Source organism: Lissotriton helveticus, chromosome 4_1 (genome assembly GCF_964261635.1).
Source record: "Lissotriton helveticus chromosome 4_1, aLisHel1.1, whole genome shotgun sequence".
Classification (NCBI taxonomy): Eukaryota; Metazoa; Chordata; class Amphibia; order Caudata; family Salamandridae; genus Lissotriton; species Lissotriton helveticus.
Genome location: NC_136063.1, coordinates 203,209,857 through 203,229,926, shown reverse-complemented (window position 1 = coordinate 203,229,926; position 20,070 = coordinate 203,209,857). Strand labels below are relative to the sequence as shown.

At 43.8% G+C, this 20,070-nt stretch overlaps 1 protein-coding gene across 17 annotated transcripts in view; it reads right to left on the bottom strand.

The window, feature by feature from the left end:
* Positions 1–20,070, bottom strand: part of PTK2 (protein tyrosine kinase 2) — an 858,662-nt gene that overhangs the window by 238,386 nt on the left and 600,206 nt on the right. For all 17 annotated transcript variants that reach the window (XM_078686693.1, XM_078686689.1, XM_078686690.1 and 14 more), the window contains 3 exons: positions 7,251–7,366; positions 3,940–4,040; positions 2,595–2,684 (listed from right to left, as the gene is read on the bottom strand). In XM_078686693.1, coding sequence (XP_078542819.1) covers positions 2,595–2,684; positions 3,940–4,040; positions 7,251–7,366 — 307 coding nt within the window. The remainder of the gene's footprint in view (positions 1–2,594; positions 2,685–3,939; positions 4,041–7,250; positions 7,367–20,070) is intronic.

Sequence of the window (20,070 nt, the reverse complement as noted above, 5' to 3'; positions counted from 1 at the left end):
GGATCCAGTCTGATGCCTGGGGATATTCTAAGGTAAGAAATCTAACACTAACCTGTTTCTTTCAGATAATAGTGTACATAGGTAATACGTAAACACAACAGATGATAGTACTCTGGATAACTGGCATTTTATCCTATGCTGACTAGGCTCCTTCCCTTGCTCCACCATGTTACAAGACATAAAGGACTGCTAAGGAAAGAAAGAAAGTAAAAAAAAACTTCTAAAGTGCAATGTATGCCGAAGCGACTTGGCCCTAAAAAGTAATGCCTCAGCTTGGTTGGGGGAAGAATTACATAGACTTAGGGGGGGAAAACTGGTTTTAAGCAACTTCCTTAAAGAGCGTCTATTACATTGCAATCTGAGGGAGGAAGGCAAGGCATTCCAGAGTTTGGCTGCCAGGTGGGAGAGGTTCCTGCCTCACCACGTAGCCTTTCTAATCCTAGGGATGGTGACCAGATGAGCATTAGCGGACGTTAAGTCACGTAGGGGGACATACCGGACATACAGAGTCATGAGTCAATTTCAAATCAAAGGAAAAGGGAGTAAGTGATATAGTTCTCTCACACAAACTTACTAACCATCCTCCTCCTTCTCTTCTCATCCATCTCTCACAAACACAAACAGCACAGGGCAATTATGAAAGGGTTTTTATGTGATTTCATAGAATAATTAATTCAAAGAATACCATTTTTGAGAAAGCATTTAATCTAAACTGTTAATCAATATTTTCAAGTTGACTGGCAATTACTATTCGGCAGAAATCAAATCAGAGAAATTACCTTTTACATTTTTTTAGGAAGGTCTAAATGTCATTATTCTCTATTTTTTGTGTTCTTGTAACAACCTTTGTCTAGTTGCCTTTTTCATTTACCCCACCATCACATCTTGTCACTGGGTGTCTCTTTCACCTGCCTTTTCTCTTTTCCTTGCTTTTTTTCTCTTCTCCTCCCCTCTGATCCCCCAACAACTCATTGGTTATGCTTTGTGGGGAGAAGGGAGACATTTTTGTAATGCCCCATTATGGACCCGGGTTCCTTCTCCTAACCATTTCTCTAACCTACATCACTCTAGAATTGTTTTCTAACCTTGCTTTAATATTAAAACTATGTTCCATAACCTGGATTCAACCTTGTGGTCCACAATGCTTCTCTTTTGAGAAGGGACTTTCTTTAGTTAATTTGAAATAATATATTTTTTGAACTCTTCTTGGTTTCTATTGTTACGTTAGAGTAATATGAATGTATATATATGAATGCTCGGCCAAAATGTATGTATAGGAATATGCTTTTCGGCTAAATGGGTTTTCAATTATTCACGCTCCCAGAAGTCGGAAACTTTGTTTGCATGACTTTATAAACCACATTAAAGGAAGAAAATGTTAGTTACTGAAAGTGACTACGACTATCCCTTCATGGATTTCTCAAAATGACTGCCTTTTGATATATTTATCATTAACAGAATGGAACATTTTTGTATTTAGTTTGGTTGCACCTTTTAGCTTAAGAGTGGGATGACCCACAATATCATTTTATCACAAAGGCAGCAAATTATATTATTACTAACACGTTATAAATTCTTGTCATAGTTTTTTGTACTGTCTAAAAGTGTACTTTAGAGGGAGTGGTCAGGAGAATACATATGCTGATTGACACACTCAATATGTACGTTGCTGAACACACAAGGACTGGATTTTGGCACATGGCAGGAGGCAACACATTTGACCAAATAATTAACAGATTTCGGGTTATTTGAAAGGACGTGCATGCCTATTTATACCATGCTAACATATTCTGTAGCGATCTTCCAAGGAAACTCAAGTGATTGAACTCCTGAGAGGGTTGGATATGAAGGGGACATGGACATATGACAAGTATTGAGAGTTTTTTTTTTATATTGAGAGTTTTATATAGCGCGAACTTGAACCGAACCGAATCAGTTATCAGCGCGCTTTACATAGCACCAGTTACGTTACATGAGGACACACTTTCATTTTTTAGGCACGGGGAGATTAAGTGATTTGCCCAGAATTGCCCAGAATCACAGGGGGTTTTTGGCGTCGTTACCGAGACTCGAACCAAGTTCCCCAGGTCCGAGGTCGAGCGCCTTAGCCGTTAGGACAACCCCTCTCCCCAAGTGTTCTCGGCATCTATGTATCATCAGCCCACAATGATGCCCAGTTAATATTTATTTGAATGAGATACGTGCAAGATGGATATACATTATCCTGCACTCACCACGTTGGAATAAGGATCAACTATACACCTTTAAGGTGAAATAGATGCAGCATTTGCTTCTGGGCACCAAGTGGGGTGTCTGCCACAAAACTGGTAAGACGTCCACTGGGTGTAGCAGTATGAACAGAGTGAGGAGTGTCACCGTACCACATGACAGGGCTTTGTTCTTGCAGGCCTTGCAGACTTACCTTAAATGAACCTATAACAAGTATTCTGGTGTGCAGGGTGGAGTTTTTTTTCCTATTGGTTTTTATTTTACTCCAACCCAAGAGACAATTTACTTTAACATACCAAAAAAAGGCAATTCTTAAATAAAAAATACATGAAACTTTCGTGAGCACTATATCTGACAAAACTTACCAAACATCCACACATCACTAGCTGAGGTAAAACGTCTAAAGTTGATGGACTCTGGAGCCATCCATTTGATGGGTAATTTCCCCTTGGAAGCTGAAAAAGAAGACATTATGAGCAATGAATGCACTTATTGGTGGAAATGGAATAGCAGCTCTGCACTTTGTGATTATACGTGACAGCACCAATTATAAAAGCGGAAGTGCTGAGATTACGGCAATATTTTGATTTTGTCACTTTAAAGTGGATAAAAACCTCATGAGAACCCTTTGTGGTTGCAATCCTGGGCACATCAGAGCATCGGGCTTAAAATGCAAAAAAGCACATCTTGCACCAGTTCTGCTGATATTAATTAAGGACTGAAGCAAACGGACTTTGCACATTCTTCTGTAAATCTCAGAGAATCATGTGTAGAGCAGGGACACCACTCCCAAATCTTCCAGCACCCAAACAGAGCCTTACCAGGCTAACGTTTATTACCGAGCCTTTACAACCAGAGAGCCATCTGTCTATGAACTAGCTTTGGCTTCAGTGATTGAGGTTCTATGAAGAAAAATCTGTGAAGTGGAAGACCTAGCTTGAGTACTCAAGCACCATATTGTGATGACACCATTATTACAATGTCATGGTTTTTAGATGTTATGGGGGCTGTAGTTGCCCAACATTCCTAAAATACACATTTCTACCTTTTAGACTACAGAGTATATCACGACACCCTCAACAAAGACACAAAAGATAAGGGATTCAACAGTAATAGGCAACGCTCACACCCCCACACATTATCAGGTCCATGGTCATACAAAACACGGACTGAGCACAGTTAAGCTCTAAAGTCGCTCCCTTATAAGTGCAAAGCAGACACTGAATTAAGTGTAGTATAATGTGAATGGACTTGCAGAGACAGACTTCGGCTGAGGTTCGTGGCTAAGATCAATGGCATATTTTGCTCTACATCTGGAGAAATTGTAATGATTTATGATTTATGCATTTAAATAGGCGAAAGCAAAGGCAAGCAAAAACAATAACCATTATATGCTTTACTAGGTGGGTCTGTACTCTCCAAACAACTAATCTAAACTAATTCACTTCTATGCCTTGGGATGACTCTACTCTTTTGAGAAGACAAATGCTCTATATAAGTTAGGTTAAACACTGTTAAAAGAGAAGACCTAACAATAAGTACACTTTTATTGTATGCTTTACTATAGATGAGCTACAGTTGAAGTGTTATGCTGGGTCTATACTTTCAATGCGTGTCATAGTATTCATCAGGCCAACAAGACTTAAAAAAAAGAAAAAAAGCAAGCAAAAACATGCTACCAGAAAATGCAATTAGAAAATAATTGATTACCTTTGTAGTAGGTACTGTCTTCCATATACCGCGACAAACCAAAGTCGCCCAACTTTACGCAGTCCGTGGAAGAAACAAGTACATTTCTAGCAGCAATATCCCTGAAAAACAAATGGCAAATCCTTTGTAAGATTGAACACTTCGAGATTCGGGAGTTTATCAAGGTCCATCAAAATATGCGACTGAAACAACACGCCTGAAAAAAGGTTGTGTCTGCGGATGTAATTTAAATACCCGAAATAGGCGTTTCAAGATTAAGGAAGGCTTACATATTCCCCAATGCAAGACACGTTAACATTCATGAAATACAAAACACTCTAAAATGTTGATGGCATAGGAAGCAGAGTACTTGGCCGAATTGTTTCAGTATAGTAGCTATAGCTTTTCTAGAGGTGGAAGTAGTCACAGCCACTGAGCTCATAGGCTCAAAAAAACTAAGATTTGCCAAATTCATCTTAATAAAAGTGTGGTCAGTTTTCCTGAAGATGATAAGCAAGGAACTGTAAACTCAATGCTGCAGTGTAATCATCCGTGAAATACCTTGGCCTTGAAAACAGCCAGGTAAAGCTGTCCGCACCAGACACTAACAAGCATTGACAAAGCAAATAGCTCTCACTTTAATAATGAAAGTGTCACGCTGTTGGCTTTGCCAATGTATGTCTGTCAAGTATTCTTTAAGAAAAAGTAAAAGAACAACAAATTCAAAATATTGTAGGAAACTAAAACACTGAACAGAATTTACAATGCAGACCAGTGCCAGAATGTAAAGGGAAACTCTTGCTAAGGTCGCATTTACCTCCCATAGGATTCATCCGTTTGGTCCTCTGTAGTAGCCAAGAGAGCAGGTTTATGGGCTTCAAGGATAAGGGTCATGCAAGTTCATCTTTTGCAACAGATGCTAGCTGAGTGAGCGTTGAAAATGGCCCTTACCCTCGGGCCATAAAAAGTTTATGTGCCAAACCTTGTGCTTTCATACAATATGTGGAATGCAGAAGAGGAAATAAAAACATTTGAAGTCAGCTCTTCAGCCACACTGCAGCAAAAATATCCCCGCTGTTGTGCTTTTACAGACAAGCTGAGAGGAGAGGGAGCAGAGCAGGGGAGGGCGATAACTAGATGGGCTGAGCAGTACAGAAAAGAGAGAACAGAGAGCTAGAAAACAGATGCACTACCATTAAGTACTAAACTAAAAATAAAAAATGTTGTTCCCTAATCCGTTTACCGCGGCGAACATTCCGCCGCGGTGCAGGCGTTCGACGAAGTGGGCGGTGCTGCGTCGGCCATTGGTCGTGCGCAGCACCAGGGAGGTAGTGCTCACGTCAGCCTACGGCCGACAGGAGCACTTAATGGGCTAAATGTGAAAATAAGGATACATGTCACCAATCAAAAGGATTGTAAAGGGACTGTTTCGGCAGAGGGACAAACACAAAAAGAGGAGAAGAGGTGGGCAAGCCATTAATTAGAGAGCAAGGAAATGACAGTGACAAAGTCAACCACTCATAAGCAATGGACGGGATGCAAGTCCACTTTAAGTTCAAAATAGGACTTTCACAACCAGACAGCTTGTGGTGACTGCAAGGCAAGATTCCTAGAGCACTAGTTGAAATGGCATATGACAATTCTCTTCAGCCCTCAAAAATCTAAGCTAGCCAGTGCAAGCTGGAGAAGATGCATTGTGGAGTGTGCACTGAAGGACTAAGTTTCTCCTCTTTAATGAAAGAAATAGTAATACCTCGCCTTTGCCCAGTCCTAAGGAGACCTTCCAAAAGAGAAACTAAGAATAGGACAAAGAGTATTTATCAAACCCTTGTCATCCATTGTTCCTCTACTCTAAGCGCCTTAAAGGAAGCCTGGGAAGGGGACGTTGGACCCCTAGATGAGGACGATTGGAGGGAGGCCTTGGAGTCCCCGCGAGGGACTGCTATCGCGGTGCGTCTCAGGCTGGTCCAATTTAAATATTTGCATAGGGCCTATTACACGAGGGAGCGACTGTGGAAAGCAAGCTTGATTGGATCCCTGGAGTGTTTGCGATGCGGAGCTGAGATGGGTACCCTGCTGCATACTGTATGGTCGTGTGTTGGCCTGACCAGATTCTGGAGGGGTGTGTGGGGCTGTCTGTCGGAGGTGCTGGGGTGGGATCTTCCCCGTACCCCTCGACTGGGCCTTTTACATGTACTGGAGGGCGTGGGGGGGAATACCTACAAGCGCCACCTTTTATTGTTGGGTCTTATCGTGGCAAAACGGGATTTGGCACAAGCATGGAAGAGTGATCGTGCCCCCCCCGTTGAACGCGTGGAAAGCAGGGATGGACTATTTTATGGGGCTAGAGCGCCCTGTGTTTGAGGCCAGAGGATGCCCCCGGAAACATTACAAAATTTGGAAGCGGTGGGCGGAGTACCGGGGTCTAACTCTGGTACCTCCAGTGGAACCTGATGATGGTCTAGATGTGGAAGATGGAGTATAGGCCCGAGGAAGCACGAGTTTCCTGGCTGGACACAAACATTATTGGAGGCTTATTGGGATCACGTGCACAGGGTTAGGGAGGGATAAGGGGTGGGTAGGTGGGCCATGGGGTGGATGTGGGAGGCGGGTTACGTGGGGTTGTTTCTTTGATTGGGTTTCTGTGCTGCTCATACCAATGTTGACACTTGGCAGGCCCTCCTGACTGTGGAGAACTGCATACATGCCTTACCTGATCAATAAAATAAAAATTTTGTTGTGAAAAAAAGAACAGGACAAAGAGTCCCATTTGACCAAAAAAAGACGAAAAATACTTAAAAAATTGGAGAAAAAGTGTCCCATTTGATTTAAATTGACTTCATGAAGGGATGCTACGAAGCAACCTTTCGGTCCTGATGAAAGCCATCAACACATAGGTTCTAAAGTTGCCTGAAACATGTTGACCTGGCTCTTCCAGAGATAGATGTGAGACACACCTAATGCCTCTTTTTCACATCCCGCATTTTGTAATCATACCACTACCTTTGATCCTAATAAAGTGAGTCCTTTCTAAAGGTAGGAGGTATTTTTAAACTTTTTTTCCTCACCTGGTGGAACCCTTAAGGTCTCTGATTCAAGGGACAATCCCTCCTTGTGGAGGAAAAGATCCAATGATGTAACGATCAAAGGCTAAGTATGCCAATGGGAGACATGCCTTTGGCGGAACAACACTGTTGAGGGTCTCACAACAATTTTGCTTTGCCCCTCAGCCCCTCTTCTCAACACAACTCTTACACGCCTTTTGATTTTATCAATTCTCTTCAGCCACTACCCCTCAACAATAAGACAGCAATGGTGTAAGCATACTGTACCTATGTACAAATCTCTTGCTCTCCAGGTAGGCGAGCGCCGTGCTGAGCTGGTATGCATACAGAATCAAAGAGGCCAGATCCAAACTGTACTTCCGCACTTGCAAGAATGACCGTAGCTTTTTGGGTAAAGAAAATAAACAAGGTGTCAGATTGCACACACAAGCAAGCAATTCAGTAAGAAACGGCTTTTTTTTACATCAACCACACAGTTCTGACCAATGCCCCTTTCTTTCTTATTTATTTTTTATCCTTTAAAAACTCTGGTTTCAACACGTAATCATACATTTACAACAACAACAACCAGCACGTAACCTTTCATAGCATAACCATGCCATCATACCTGCACATGTGCATCATATGGAATGCACAGACATCTAACAGAGCAATTACTCTCAGATTGTGCTATTAGTAAGGTGTAGCAAATTCATAATTGGATGGATTAACTACAATTTCAGCTTATAAAAACCCTCGCCTGCATAAAAAACCAATTCAGCTACACACACATTACAAATATTTTTTTGAAGCAGTATTCCTTTTCCAACATGCTTAAATCAAACTTGGGTTCTGAAAAGTCTTTGAGAATTATGGCCATGAGTCTGCACAACTAATGAGCAATATGAAAAAATATTTACTCTCATTCCTCAGAATCCAGTTTACAGTCTTTGGTCCGCCTCAGTGACAAAGGACCAACATGAATCAAAGAGGACACCTAGAACCTTTGCCATGCAAGCTGAGGTCAGAGTCACAGAAGTTATTGGATGTCTTGTAGGAATCAGAAGATGATCATACCCCCCCCTGAAATGATGCAGCACCCACGGCAGGCGAGACTGAAACACACCCTTTATAAAGGAAACTGAACAGAGCGAATGAGCTAGTGAAGGAGACACCAAATAGACCCTTATGACACAACCTCAAGTATAGTGAGAGAATGGACGGAAAGGGAAATTCATGGGTTCTGTCAGACACAAAGAAAGCTTGGTAACATCAACTGAAGCACAATAAACAGTTAATGGCTTAAAACAGCATGATGCGGTGTGAGAATGGTGATCCACACTGAAAGGAATTAAAGAACAGACAAGTGCTACAGGACAATGATTGCATGGCCTTTTGCTGGAAATCCCAACATACATTTTTTAGGCGAATCGGCTGTCAGTTACCTTATTATTAAAAAAAACTTGTGCAAACATGAAGCTTCCTAGTCCCAGTAGGAGGAATGCTGTTATTTTTCCACCCAATCATATTGTTGGAGAATGTAAGATATCATGGATACATGTCACGTTTTTTTCAGCAAAGCGGGAGGGAACTATGCTATTTGAGTTCAGAGATAGGATTTAAGATCTCTGCCACTTTTAGGTCATATATAAGCAAAGAAATTAACTATTGGAATTTAGAGTTGTTTCAAGGAATGATGCCATCAAAGGCTCCAAACAATTCATTGTCAGAGGTAAAAAAATACATTCCACTAGTACATTGTGCGTTAGATATTAAATGGGCGACAAAATAAGGGTGTTAAGGGCTATATATAATGCAGTATTTAGGAGATTATGCTGAAAGTGCCGTGCACTAGGGTGAGTGGAGGATGCCAGAATAGTAAAATGAAAGGGAGCATCGCCTATCTATGCCATGGACAATGATGGAGCAACAGAGACTATTATCAATAAGGGAGGAACACATGATCTCAATCTACCATCCCTCCTTTACTGCATATTTGGCTCTTCCCATTTCTTTCACTGCTGTGATGAGAAACCACTCCATAGTCTGATCAAAGCAATTAGTATATATTTTGGGGAAACACACAAAGGCAGCTGCTAGCATCCCTGCGGACTGTTAGCCCCATGTTCTCTGTGGCATCTACCACAGCACAAAAGTTAATAGGGGACACCAAAATCTGTCCTCAAATACCACAAATGACTGAGTAGGAGGATGTTACAGTAGAGGCCTTCACTGCTACCAAGATAGGGGAATGGTCCCACTGTTCACTTAAAGGGAAGAAAACTATCTGAATGCCGCTCAACAGTTCAATAACAAGTGGAAACAATGCGTTTTCGCGGTCTCCAGTGTTCCAATGGAGTGGCTGGTAGTTAAGGTTAGTTTAATAGAGAATTTAATTCTGAGCAAAACCACAAAATGTTGCCTATTTTTATAGATTAATTCCACTGCAATGCATTTACTTGTTTTAATCTTTGGCTGCAGTCTTCTTTTTTAATACCATTTCATCATCTGTTTTCCTATTTGAAGTAGGGTAACCAGATTTTGAAAACCAAAAACTGGGTGAAATCGCAAAAATAGAAGGACTACAATTTTGCATCAACTGAGGGGCGAAGAATGTCAGCGCTTGCCAACATAGAAACACAGTCGAGGTTCTAAGGAAATAAATAAAAAGTCAATTTTAAACCCACTGTCACGCATATTAATTACATTGCTTTCTAGTAAGAGCTGCCAAGTACTCATGCTTTGGAACACACAAAAACGAGCCTCCCACTGTTTTAAAATGCACACAAATCTGCCAAATAAGGCCGCATGGTCACCCTAAGCTGAAGTTACTACTCGAATGGTAGACTATTTAAAATACGAGGTGAAAGCTAGTTCTTTTTTAGGTAGAGCCTAGCGCAGTATGCATGCCCTGCTCTAGGAGATGACTTTTTGGAATCGGTCTGCACTTTTCCAACACTCGTGCGAGTGGCGGCACCCACCTTGCGGGAGCGAGCAGCGGCCGCAGGGGCCATCTGTTTCTAATTAGCGTGGCCGTGTGTGCTTGTTTACATTTGCCTGTCTCGAAAAAAGCGGCGGCGCGTTTCACTTTCCTTCTCTGGCCCCTAGCGCATGGTGAGCACTTTCTCTCTTTACTTTAATTGTGCCCTCTCGCGTTGCTTCCCTTTTAGACCCCGCCTGCACCGCTCTCCGAGAAGCGGGACACCTCTTTTGTTCTCCCTTGTGACTGCGAGCTCAAGACTTGATTCAGTTCCCGCGCTGCTCTGCCAGGGGCAGGGAAAGCCCACGGTTTGGGTGCACTAGTTGCTGATCATGCTCCAGGTTGGGCATTCCGCGCTCTCCCATTGGCGCTGTCTGAGCAGTCCCTGAGCCTCCCACTGCGAGGCGCGCTCACCCGTAACATACTAAGTAGACGTGCACCTCAGCGCAAGGGAGATTTATATTAGGGTGTGCAAATAAGACAACTGCTTTATTGTTTCGGGCCGCGGCCGCAGCGGTGAACCTTCAAGTAACTCCTTTTGGCCCGAGCGGTCCCCAAGGAAGTACGTGGCGCACCTCGCCTTTTGGCAGACATAAGGCGACCTTGTATTTTTAGCGGTCAACTAGGGGAGATCACAGGAGATCTCCCACACATGTACCCCGACCATTATTCCTGCAACTCCTGCAGCTGCCGTGCACGCTTGCGGGCAGCTGCACGTGGCTAACTTGCACCTCGGGATTTTCAGTGTGGGCCCTCCCCCCATCCACCCACTGTGCTGTGGCCATGCCTCTATACGCCGTACCCTGGGGCACTAGGTCTTGTGGATACATGACTGGTGAGTCCTCCACGGAGGCCCCCGCGTCATCATTTTGGGGCAGTCTACATGGCGTATTTGGTACCGCAAAGGGTATAATAGAGGAGCAAGAGCGCTACGGCCTGTGTTTTTATGGTGATATATGCATTATGATTATTGTGTTCTTCTTCCCTAAACTGCTGCATTGCATGCCCCGATACTATGAGACATATCGCTTTGATTCCTTTTTATTCAGGACAATGAGTACCATTTCCGAACCTGCACCATACTAATAATAATACATGGTGATTTATATGTTTTCTGCTATAATTATATACAAGGTAACAAAAATGCTTATAACGCTCTTTATTATAACTTTGCATCATGCTGCACAACAGCCACACTACTCTACAACATGTCTTAAATACACTGGCAAAGCCAATAGCGATGACTAAACACTTATAAGATCCAAACGGCGAGACCTAATTGCTATGTCAATGCTTGTTTCATCTAGTGTCTGTCACATCACTTTCATCTTAAAGAGCCGAAGGGACAGTCCTATCCATCTTCCAAACTGCAAACTGATTTCATTCACCAGGTTAGATTCGATTAGATGTGATCGCTGTACTTCTGTTTATGGTCCCAGTAGAGTTGTCTGGTTGCGTCCTGCCTTTAAAATCTTTGCGAGTTGTGCACAAGTCAGGACCTTCAGCAGAATAGCAGGTGCGCCGTCTGAATGTCAGTAAATGGTTTAAGATCAGTCATAAGATTCACATAATTCTGCCACCTAGTGGTGAGATCCAGAATTATAATGATCTGAATAACGTTTGATTTTCTTCTGTTTCACATCCACACAAAAGCAGTAATCACGTGGCAGGGACAGAGCTACTGGCAATGTCAAATATATCACTTTAAACCGATTAGCAAAGCTGTGCGCCATCTTGTATGTGCACAGACAGAGGTGGCTTGCAAATGTGTGCAGTGAGTGCCATGAGGTAGCTGTACATTGACTCTGTAAAGTTGTCTTGAAATTGGTTCTGTAAAGATGTCTTGATAGTGAGTCTGATAGTGAGTCATATCGTGATTGCATTACTCCTCAAAAGCACATCCTTTTTGATGCACTGCTTAGCTGTTTAGCAGCTGTGCAAGAATTCCGTTAAAAGCGATAAACATTCGAATCCATCAGTATATGCCATATGCAGCCTAGCTTCTGGCTGTGCTTCAAGAGGTAAAGAAGGAATGCTTTTGTTTTATTACTACTGACGCCACCTCAAAAGCAGCATTATCTCTCTTTTCATTTGAATCACATGGAAAATGCACTGATTTGATCAACAGAAACATCTATTATTGTTACCGAGGTTCTAAAACGACATTAGTTAAGGGTCAATTTACGAATAAAGCCTGTATTTCTCTCAACCTCCAATATTAATATTATCACAGCCAGAAAAGCGCACCCATAACTAATACAGAAACTTTGCATCGGTCTTCTATTCGGGTTCAAATTGTCGCACTATTTGTCTAGATAAAGAAAACACAAATCTCCACTTTAGCAATGGATAATGGACTGAGGTAGGGACAGTCAGAGGGCTGAGAGAGAAATCGTTGCTGTGAAGATTTCCTAACTCTTCGAGAACACCCTAGCCAGTAGTGGCTCCTCTGCCAAGGCGGAGGAGCGTCGCCCCACTACTTTAAAGCAGTGCAATAGAAAAAATAAAAAATGATAATAGAAGTTATCATTTTATTTGTGGTATTCCAGTTGCCAACAGTTTAGGGCGGGGCTGGGCTCCCAGGACGTCGGGAAGGAGGAGTGGCTGCTGCACCTAAGGTTCGCATTGCTGTTTGGCTGGCTGCCTCGGTCACTGCCTGCGAGGAGAACATGCCCATGGTCCCTTCCCCTCTGTGAGCGCCTAATCACGACGCTCAGACCAATCACAACACTATCAGCAGCGTCGTGATTAGTCAGGGGATTCTGGAAGCCTGGGTGCTTCCTGTTTCTACAAGGAGAGGCAATGGCTGGCGACAACAATCAGCAGTCATGTCCTATTTATTTTCTAACACCCCACCTTCCTCTGCCCCCTCCCCCACTATCGTCCCCAACCATCCTAAACAAAAGAAAAGTGCAACCTGAACAAACTGTGAATGCTGAGAGGTTGTAGGGACACACTGAACTAGTAGTGTATGCCAGACATGTCTCATCTAAGTGCAATGAATATCAGAATCTAAAGCCAGTTTCCTTCTTTTAATACAGCAGATTACAAATCGTTTCTATTTCAAGCCACAGCATCTTTGTGCAATAAATTACCTCGTCTCTCTTAGGAGGTGTATGTACTTAAGTTCTATATTTAAATGAGTAAATCCTATCATCTCAGCCACTATGCTGTGATTTTCCTTGCATCTGAGTGTTGGTTAAAGCCCCTCTCTCTGTTAGGCATTCATGCCACAAACTATATTTTCTTGTAGTCTTCGTGTTTAGAAAACCCCGGTTGTCTTGCCCAAGTCGGTGCGACGAGGCTCAATAGACATTAATCCTGAATTTAACATTTTGCAAAGCGATTCAATCATCACCAGAACACATAATATAAGTGTCCTCTGACTGACTGGCGAAAATGTGACTCTGCAATGCTTCATACTCAGAGTTCCTGCGGGCGTAACAGTACCATTTCCATAATCTCTTTTAGAAGTCTATGTTGCAGTTCCCAATCTTGCATACATATATCCTCTAGAGTTCTTCTTGCACATCCTGGAAACTGTGACAACAGTGATGTTTCACTAAGCATCTAAATGCCAATGTGCGAGCTTCTCTGTCGACAACTACTTACACGGAGTTCAACTCCATTTCTGTGTTTTGTATATTGTGGTGATATTGAATAACTACATCTTTGATTATCCACACCAGTTCAAAAGACTTCACAGCCAATGCTAAAGCCGGTAATTATATGAAAGGCTTGCCTCTCTGTTAAACTCACGAATTGGGTTAGACAAATCTAGGAATTCCAAAAATTGTTAAAATAGAAAACACATACTTTAGACTTTTAGGTAAAAAAAAAAAAACATTGTTAACTGCACTAAGTATGAATAGTTCTCTGCCAAAATGCACAAGGTGTGAGAAAATGAAGTCCCACAACACTGCACAACTTTACCCACAGTCTCTGGAGGGTGCGTGCTCTCCAACAAACATGGAATTGTGTGTTATCATCAATACGACACTCATTGTAAAATCCTGGCTATTAGGGGCTGGCAGTCTGTTATGGTCCACACAGTGGTTTGCGCTCAAAACCCTTTGAAATGTGTTTTGGTGCTAAAGCTTGTAGACGTCGACGTTTTTGGCCTCATCCATGCCAAGGTTTTATTGATTATGAAGCTGGTGGTGTGAAATTTGAATGATTCTGTTCTGGTGAAAAATGTTGTCCCCTCACAGTCATCCACATCCAAGATTGTCTTCTATCATTTCGGGGTCAGTGATTCTGAGGGTCCTGCTCGGATACCACCTTTTATTACTCTTTACCAGAGTAGTCTGCTTTGAATCCTCCTTTTCGGAGCCCACTGATGCAGAGCCTTTTAACTCTTGCGGTGTTCTTAGTGCCCAACATCCCCCCCAGTGCTGAATCTTCTTAGCCTAGAACAGGTTAACTGTTACCTGCAGAGGGCCAGATTTACCGATTTTCAGTAGTGGAAAATCCCCTAAATTCTCAGCGGATGCAGTGGTAACTATCAGTGAGACATCCCCTGGCGAAATTTCCACCAGCGGTATGATCACAACTATGTTAGTGCATGCTAGCATGTATTCTTTGGATGGACATTCGGCCAATGCTAAGGGTACTGCATCTGCTAGGAACAAGGGCATTTTACATCACTGCTGACATCAATTACACATCCCAAGTGATTGGGTGTGTTCATCTAACTGCAGCAGTCGCTTAAGCCCCTAGACTTCAATGTCAATGAAATTGATGATAATGTATGTTATGAACTAGTGCTCAGGCCATGGTATCCCTCAAGATCACTCTCCTCTTCGTGAACCATTGTAGGTCAACAGCATTTCAGAAGTCTGTTAATGGACCCGCCTCGACCTGAGCTGGCAGGGCTTTTCTTTTCCAAATAGAATACAATGCTAAAAAATAAAGTTAAACCTCGGTTTTTGTATTCAGAAACATGCACATAACTACTGGTCAAACTGTATTCTCTTCTGGTGATCACACAAGTGTGTAGAGATCAGCTTCCACAGGAGCCTCCCTGGACCGCAAGCCATAGCCTGTAAGGCTCAGAGGAACACTGCTGTTTCACCCAAAATGTATAACAACAAAATCCTTCCCCTAAAAAATTCTTTTAAGAAAAAAAATCAGCTGGAATGTTAATCCAATAATTATTTTTGGGCATTTTCTTAGGAAATATATTTTTCGTTCTTCTTTAATCTGAAATGCTGTCAATTAGCAGAAAGGGGTGAGGTATTAGATAATGGGATATGGCTGTTGGTAGTGATAGTTGTGGTGGGAGCCAGTGGGTGTGGGGGGATTTAACTGAATGTATAATTAATTAGGATAACATTAAGACACCATATAGCGAGCAATCATCAACAACCAGTCACGCATTTTATTTTTATAGCGCATGCCAGAGCTCACACACACATCCAGGCAAACACACATGCACACCCTCTTAAACAAACTACCGGATGTATATGCCCCTATCCACACTGACCATCGACCTGAAGTTACCCAGGCACAAAAAGACATACAAGTACCCATGCATTTAGGCATCTGTGTGCACAGACCTAAAGGAGCCAGAGCATGCAGATAATGAAACCCACATGCATCTACATCACCTCATAAAAAGTTACCCATGAAAACAATTCACATGCCCAGGACGTGTGCGTGCATGCATATATATATATATATTTTTTCTCTCTCTCTCTCTCTCTCTTAATAAAATACATTCAGAACACATACACAGAGGTACAAAGTCAGCCCGGGTTAGGGTAATAGATGCTTAATTGAAACTGGTGAAATTCTGAGCTGACATCAGATAAAAAGTAGTCCCTGGGAAGAGAAAATCACATTAGACGTGAAGAAAGGGTGCACAGCCAACAATCAACCGACCACTGGCCTCTCACTGGAAAACTCACTTAAGCTGACAGATGAATTAGTTCAGTCTCCCCGTTCATCCAAAAAGTGTTAAAAAGTACTGGCACTGTGAAGTGTTTACATAAATACCACTGGACGGTGCTAGTTTGTCACAGTTGCTGTGCTGCCCGTCCTTCACTGGCTCGCTCTCTCCAGGGACTCTCTCCTCCACCCACAGAAATGACGGAATAACGGGTATCTAATCTGTGCAGGCCCGAAAGTTACTCAGCGATGTGCGATCTATGCGAACATCTCCTGGAAATCCCCAAGTGGTGGCTGGTGGATTTCAGCAGTGACTGGTTTGCAGAGTGGAGTAGGGCGCACCGGCACAGAATGGCACATTTCTACAAAAAGAGCACTACAAAAGAGCACTGCAAGAACAGACCACACAACATCGAAGAGCAGAGGTGAAGCTCCAGAGGAACAGCAGAACTGTTCAGGAGTTTTGTTTATTCAACAAATGAATGACAACTCCAAAATGTGCTGCAATAAACAAGCATGGGAGCAGTTGTACTGCAATAGCAATGAGAATGCTGGAATCTATGGAGTACCTGGTATAAAAAACATGGGAGCAAGAGAACTGGAAAACACAAAGGTCCATCTCTAGATAACATATGAGCCTCTTGAAAAAATATGAATACTATTTTTGTGAAGAACACAGCTGCTGGAAACTGAGCGTCTCGGTACTGAAACCAGTAAGCGGGCAGACTTGAGAGGAGAGTCACTAAAGAGAAAATAGCACGTTTTGGGGAGTTTTCGGAAGCAGGATCAAGATGTGGTGGTATATGCAGAGGTAGAAATTCAAAAGATTCGCAGCCCCGAGCATGAAGCACTGACCACAGATGCGGGACCAACAGACACTATAAATAAGAAGCCAGTGTCCGGAGGACCTACCTACAGGGGCATACCAGGCTAACAAATTCTGGAGAGATTTGGGGCCATTGCCTGTGAACTGTCCTAAAGTGGAGAGTGAGTGCTCTGGATTTAATTCTCCTGGGGATGGGTAGCCAATGTAGAGTTTTATGGACAAGGAATATTGAGACCCAATCGTTCTGAACAACCTGGAGACGATGAGTCCGAAATGTAGGGGTCTCCAACTGTAGAATACTCCCACAGTCTATCCAGGAGGCTATCCGTGCGTGGACAGTTTTCAAGTAGCCCTAGCAATAAGCTCGACGACCATCCTATGGACTTTGAGTAGGAACGAAGGAACATGTGGTGGACACAGCAAGGATCTGTGTGGGAAAGGAATGACTGGAGTCTACTTTGATACCCAGATTTTTAGATAATTGGGTGGACACAGGAGAGGAACCCAATTTATCAGGCCACCAGGCGGGGGACCAAGTAAAAGAAGAGGGTCCAAAAAGTAAAAAAAACCCCAAAAACAGTCTTACCCGAGCTAAACAGAAGACAACTAAGATTCATACATTTGTCGAACGCAGAGACACTCCTTTAAATTGTGCTACAGCGTGACATCCCTTTTGGAAAAGGCTATCGTCAGTGTTTGTCATCTGCATAGAATACTATTTAAATGCGAAAGATTGCATCAATTTAGAAAGTGGTGTTATGTACACGTTAAAGAGGGCTGGGATATGAGCCTCGCCTCCGTAAGGCAGATCTATAGATCCTAACAGGAAGGGAGGTAGAGAAACCGTCTGAAAACCATTTGTTGGGGTGGACAGGAGCCAATCGCGGGTGGCTTCACAGATACCAGAGAGGACAAACAGTCAATCAGTACAGCACATTACTCTGCGTTGAAGACTGCGGGCAGGACTAGGAGAATGAGGGTGGCAGAAGAGCCTTAGTCCAGATGGGCTTGGATTACTTCTAGATCAGCTGAAAGAGAAGTTTCTGTGCGGTAGTGTTGGCAGAAGCTTGACAATGTGTTATCCAGGAGAATATTGATATCCAGATAACTAGATAATAGCCTTTTTATTTATTTTTCCAAAATAGTTTGTGGGCGGTGGCAGCTGAACTGAAAGCCTATAGTTAGATACAGTGGTGGGATAATCGGCAGGCTTCTTTAAAAGGATTACATGGGTTAATTTCCAAGATCAAGGGGACAAAGTGCCTAAAAGACTAAGCTGTTGCCTTAGAATAGGACAGATATATGAATGTCACTTAGCTAAGTTAAAGGGGGGTGGGGGGCAGGGGTTGAAAGAGGGTTAGGACTTGCACTTGCAGCAAACATACTGTTAATGAGCAGAGTAGACAGGACTAGAGTTCTTTATCTGCTGTCACGTTTTATATTTCTGTGAGCAGTCTATCAGTCCTGCAAGCCCTTGACAGGGCTGGCTTTAACACTTCCAGAAATAAGTATGTGACGAGAACATGCCTTTGCTCACATCCATCTATAAAATGTAAAACAGCCCTTGATTGAGTTCACTCTACAGATGTGGCTTTGAAACTGCAGACTCACTTCTATGCAGGTTAAAAACCGTATCTTTGGTGCAGCGGGGCTTGGCAGACTTTAGCAGGGATGTCATCTTTATCATGCATAGAGTATTTGCTTTGGGGGCCTCGGTATACACTATTTTCAAACACTGAGATCAGCATGCAGTGAGTGAGATGAAGAGACGTTTGTAGACTAGAAGGGCACAGAGGGAAACGGATTTACGCTTTTGGATCAATTAAGCAGTGGCACTACCCATAGGCGGATGCACAGAGGATTGCATACTAGGTCAGACCTGCATTCTGCATCAAGACACAATATGATGTTGGAAATGGCTTGCCCCGTCCTTTAAATCCTACTTTCTGGCAGCGCAGCTCCAGTGGCTATCTCGCTGGACGGCGCAGCGGCAATTGGGTGAAACTGAAACCCTGGTTGGGCGGCTGACAATCCCGGAGCTGACGCGCCTACTACTCCCGGGTACACGGCACAACCCGACTTATCCAATGCTGGTCCAGGTCGCTAGATCCTGCATGATGCGAGTCCACCACATGTCCAAGGAGGCGCCAGTGTATTCTCCACTACTCCCCCTGGCGGGCCTCCCAAAAGGGAGCGAATTCTACACCGCGAGGGAACTCCAAGTCTAGACGGACCTCCAGCTCACTGAGATGGAGGCCTTATTTACCGAGGGTCAACTGGCCTCGTTCGCGGTAATGGCCGACGATAGAGGGCTCCCGGCTGGCCAATTCCTGCTACATCAGCGGCTGATGGCAGACTGCAGACGCACGTGGGATCTTCGAAGCGGGGAACTCGCCACTCACCCGGTCTTGCACACAATCCTCACATAGGGGCGGGCAGACACCATATCACCTGGATTTACAAGTCCCTCATTGAACTCACCCAGGTGTCCCTGACTCTACGGCTCCGTTGGGAGGAGGATATAGGACGCAACCTTCATGATGGGGAATGGCAGAAGGCCCTAGAACACCATAAAAAGGTTTCCCGCAACCAACGCTTCAAAAATTTTCAATTCAACATTTTGCACCGCGCTTACCTCACACCGGCACGACTCAAACGTTTTTACCCGACCTCCCACTTTGAATGCCCCGCTGTAATACACCAGACGCCCCATTCATTCACATGTTTTGGACATGCCCCAGACTACACACCCTCTGGGCGACAGTCCATGCCACCCTGCGCGCAGTTACTGGCCTCGTGGATCTTCATACATGGGAAGCTTGCGCCCTAGGCATTTTCAAGCGTAATAAGCGCAAGAAGGTAGAAACCAAATTTGCACTCCTGGCCATATTGTTAGCTAAGCGTAGCATAGCGATGCATTGGCGCGCGACGGAGTGTCTCCCTCTGGCAGCTTGGTGGGGGGCAGTGAAGAAATGGGCGGCAGCCGAGGAAGACCTTATTCGTTTAGAGGAGGCCCGCGGCATACGTCGGCGACCAATCTCCCTGGAGTGGGCGACATTCCTTCACGCTTTTCAGCAAGCGCACACAGCAAGTACTGCCCCAGCACAGGACCCCCGGACGCCACCGGGCTCCGACGATGCCACACCACTCTGTGCGCGATCCCCCCTCACCCCAGCAGCCCCCCCATTAGGCTCCCATTCTGACGGTGCGACTTTACCTTGCAGATAACACATAATCCGAACTCAGTGACGCTGACAAGCAACACTTCCAGTTTGACTCCTCATCATGTACAACCCCACACAGGCCCCCCTCCCCCTCCCATCCTGTATTTTCCCCTTGATTTAGAGGCCTATGGCCCCAGTTAGAACTTGGATTATCATTTCATGGCATCAGTCACGAGAGGAATGGACATG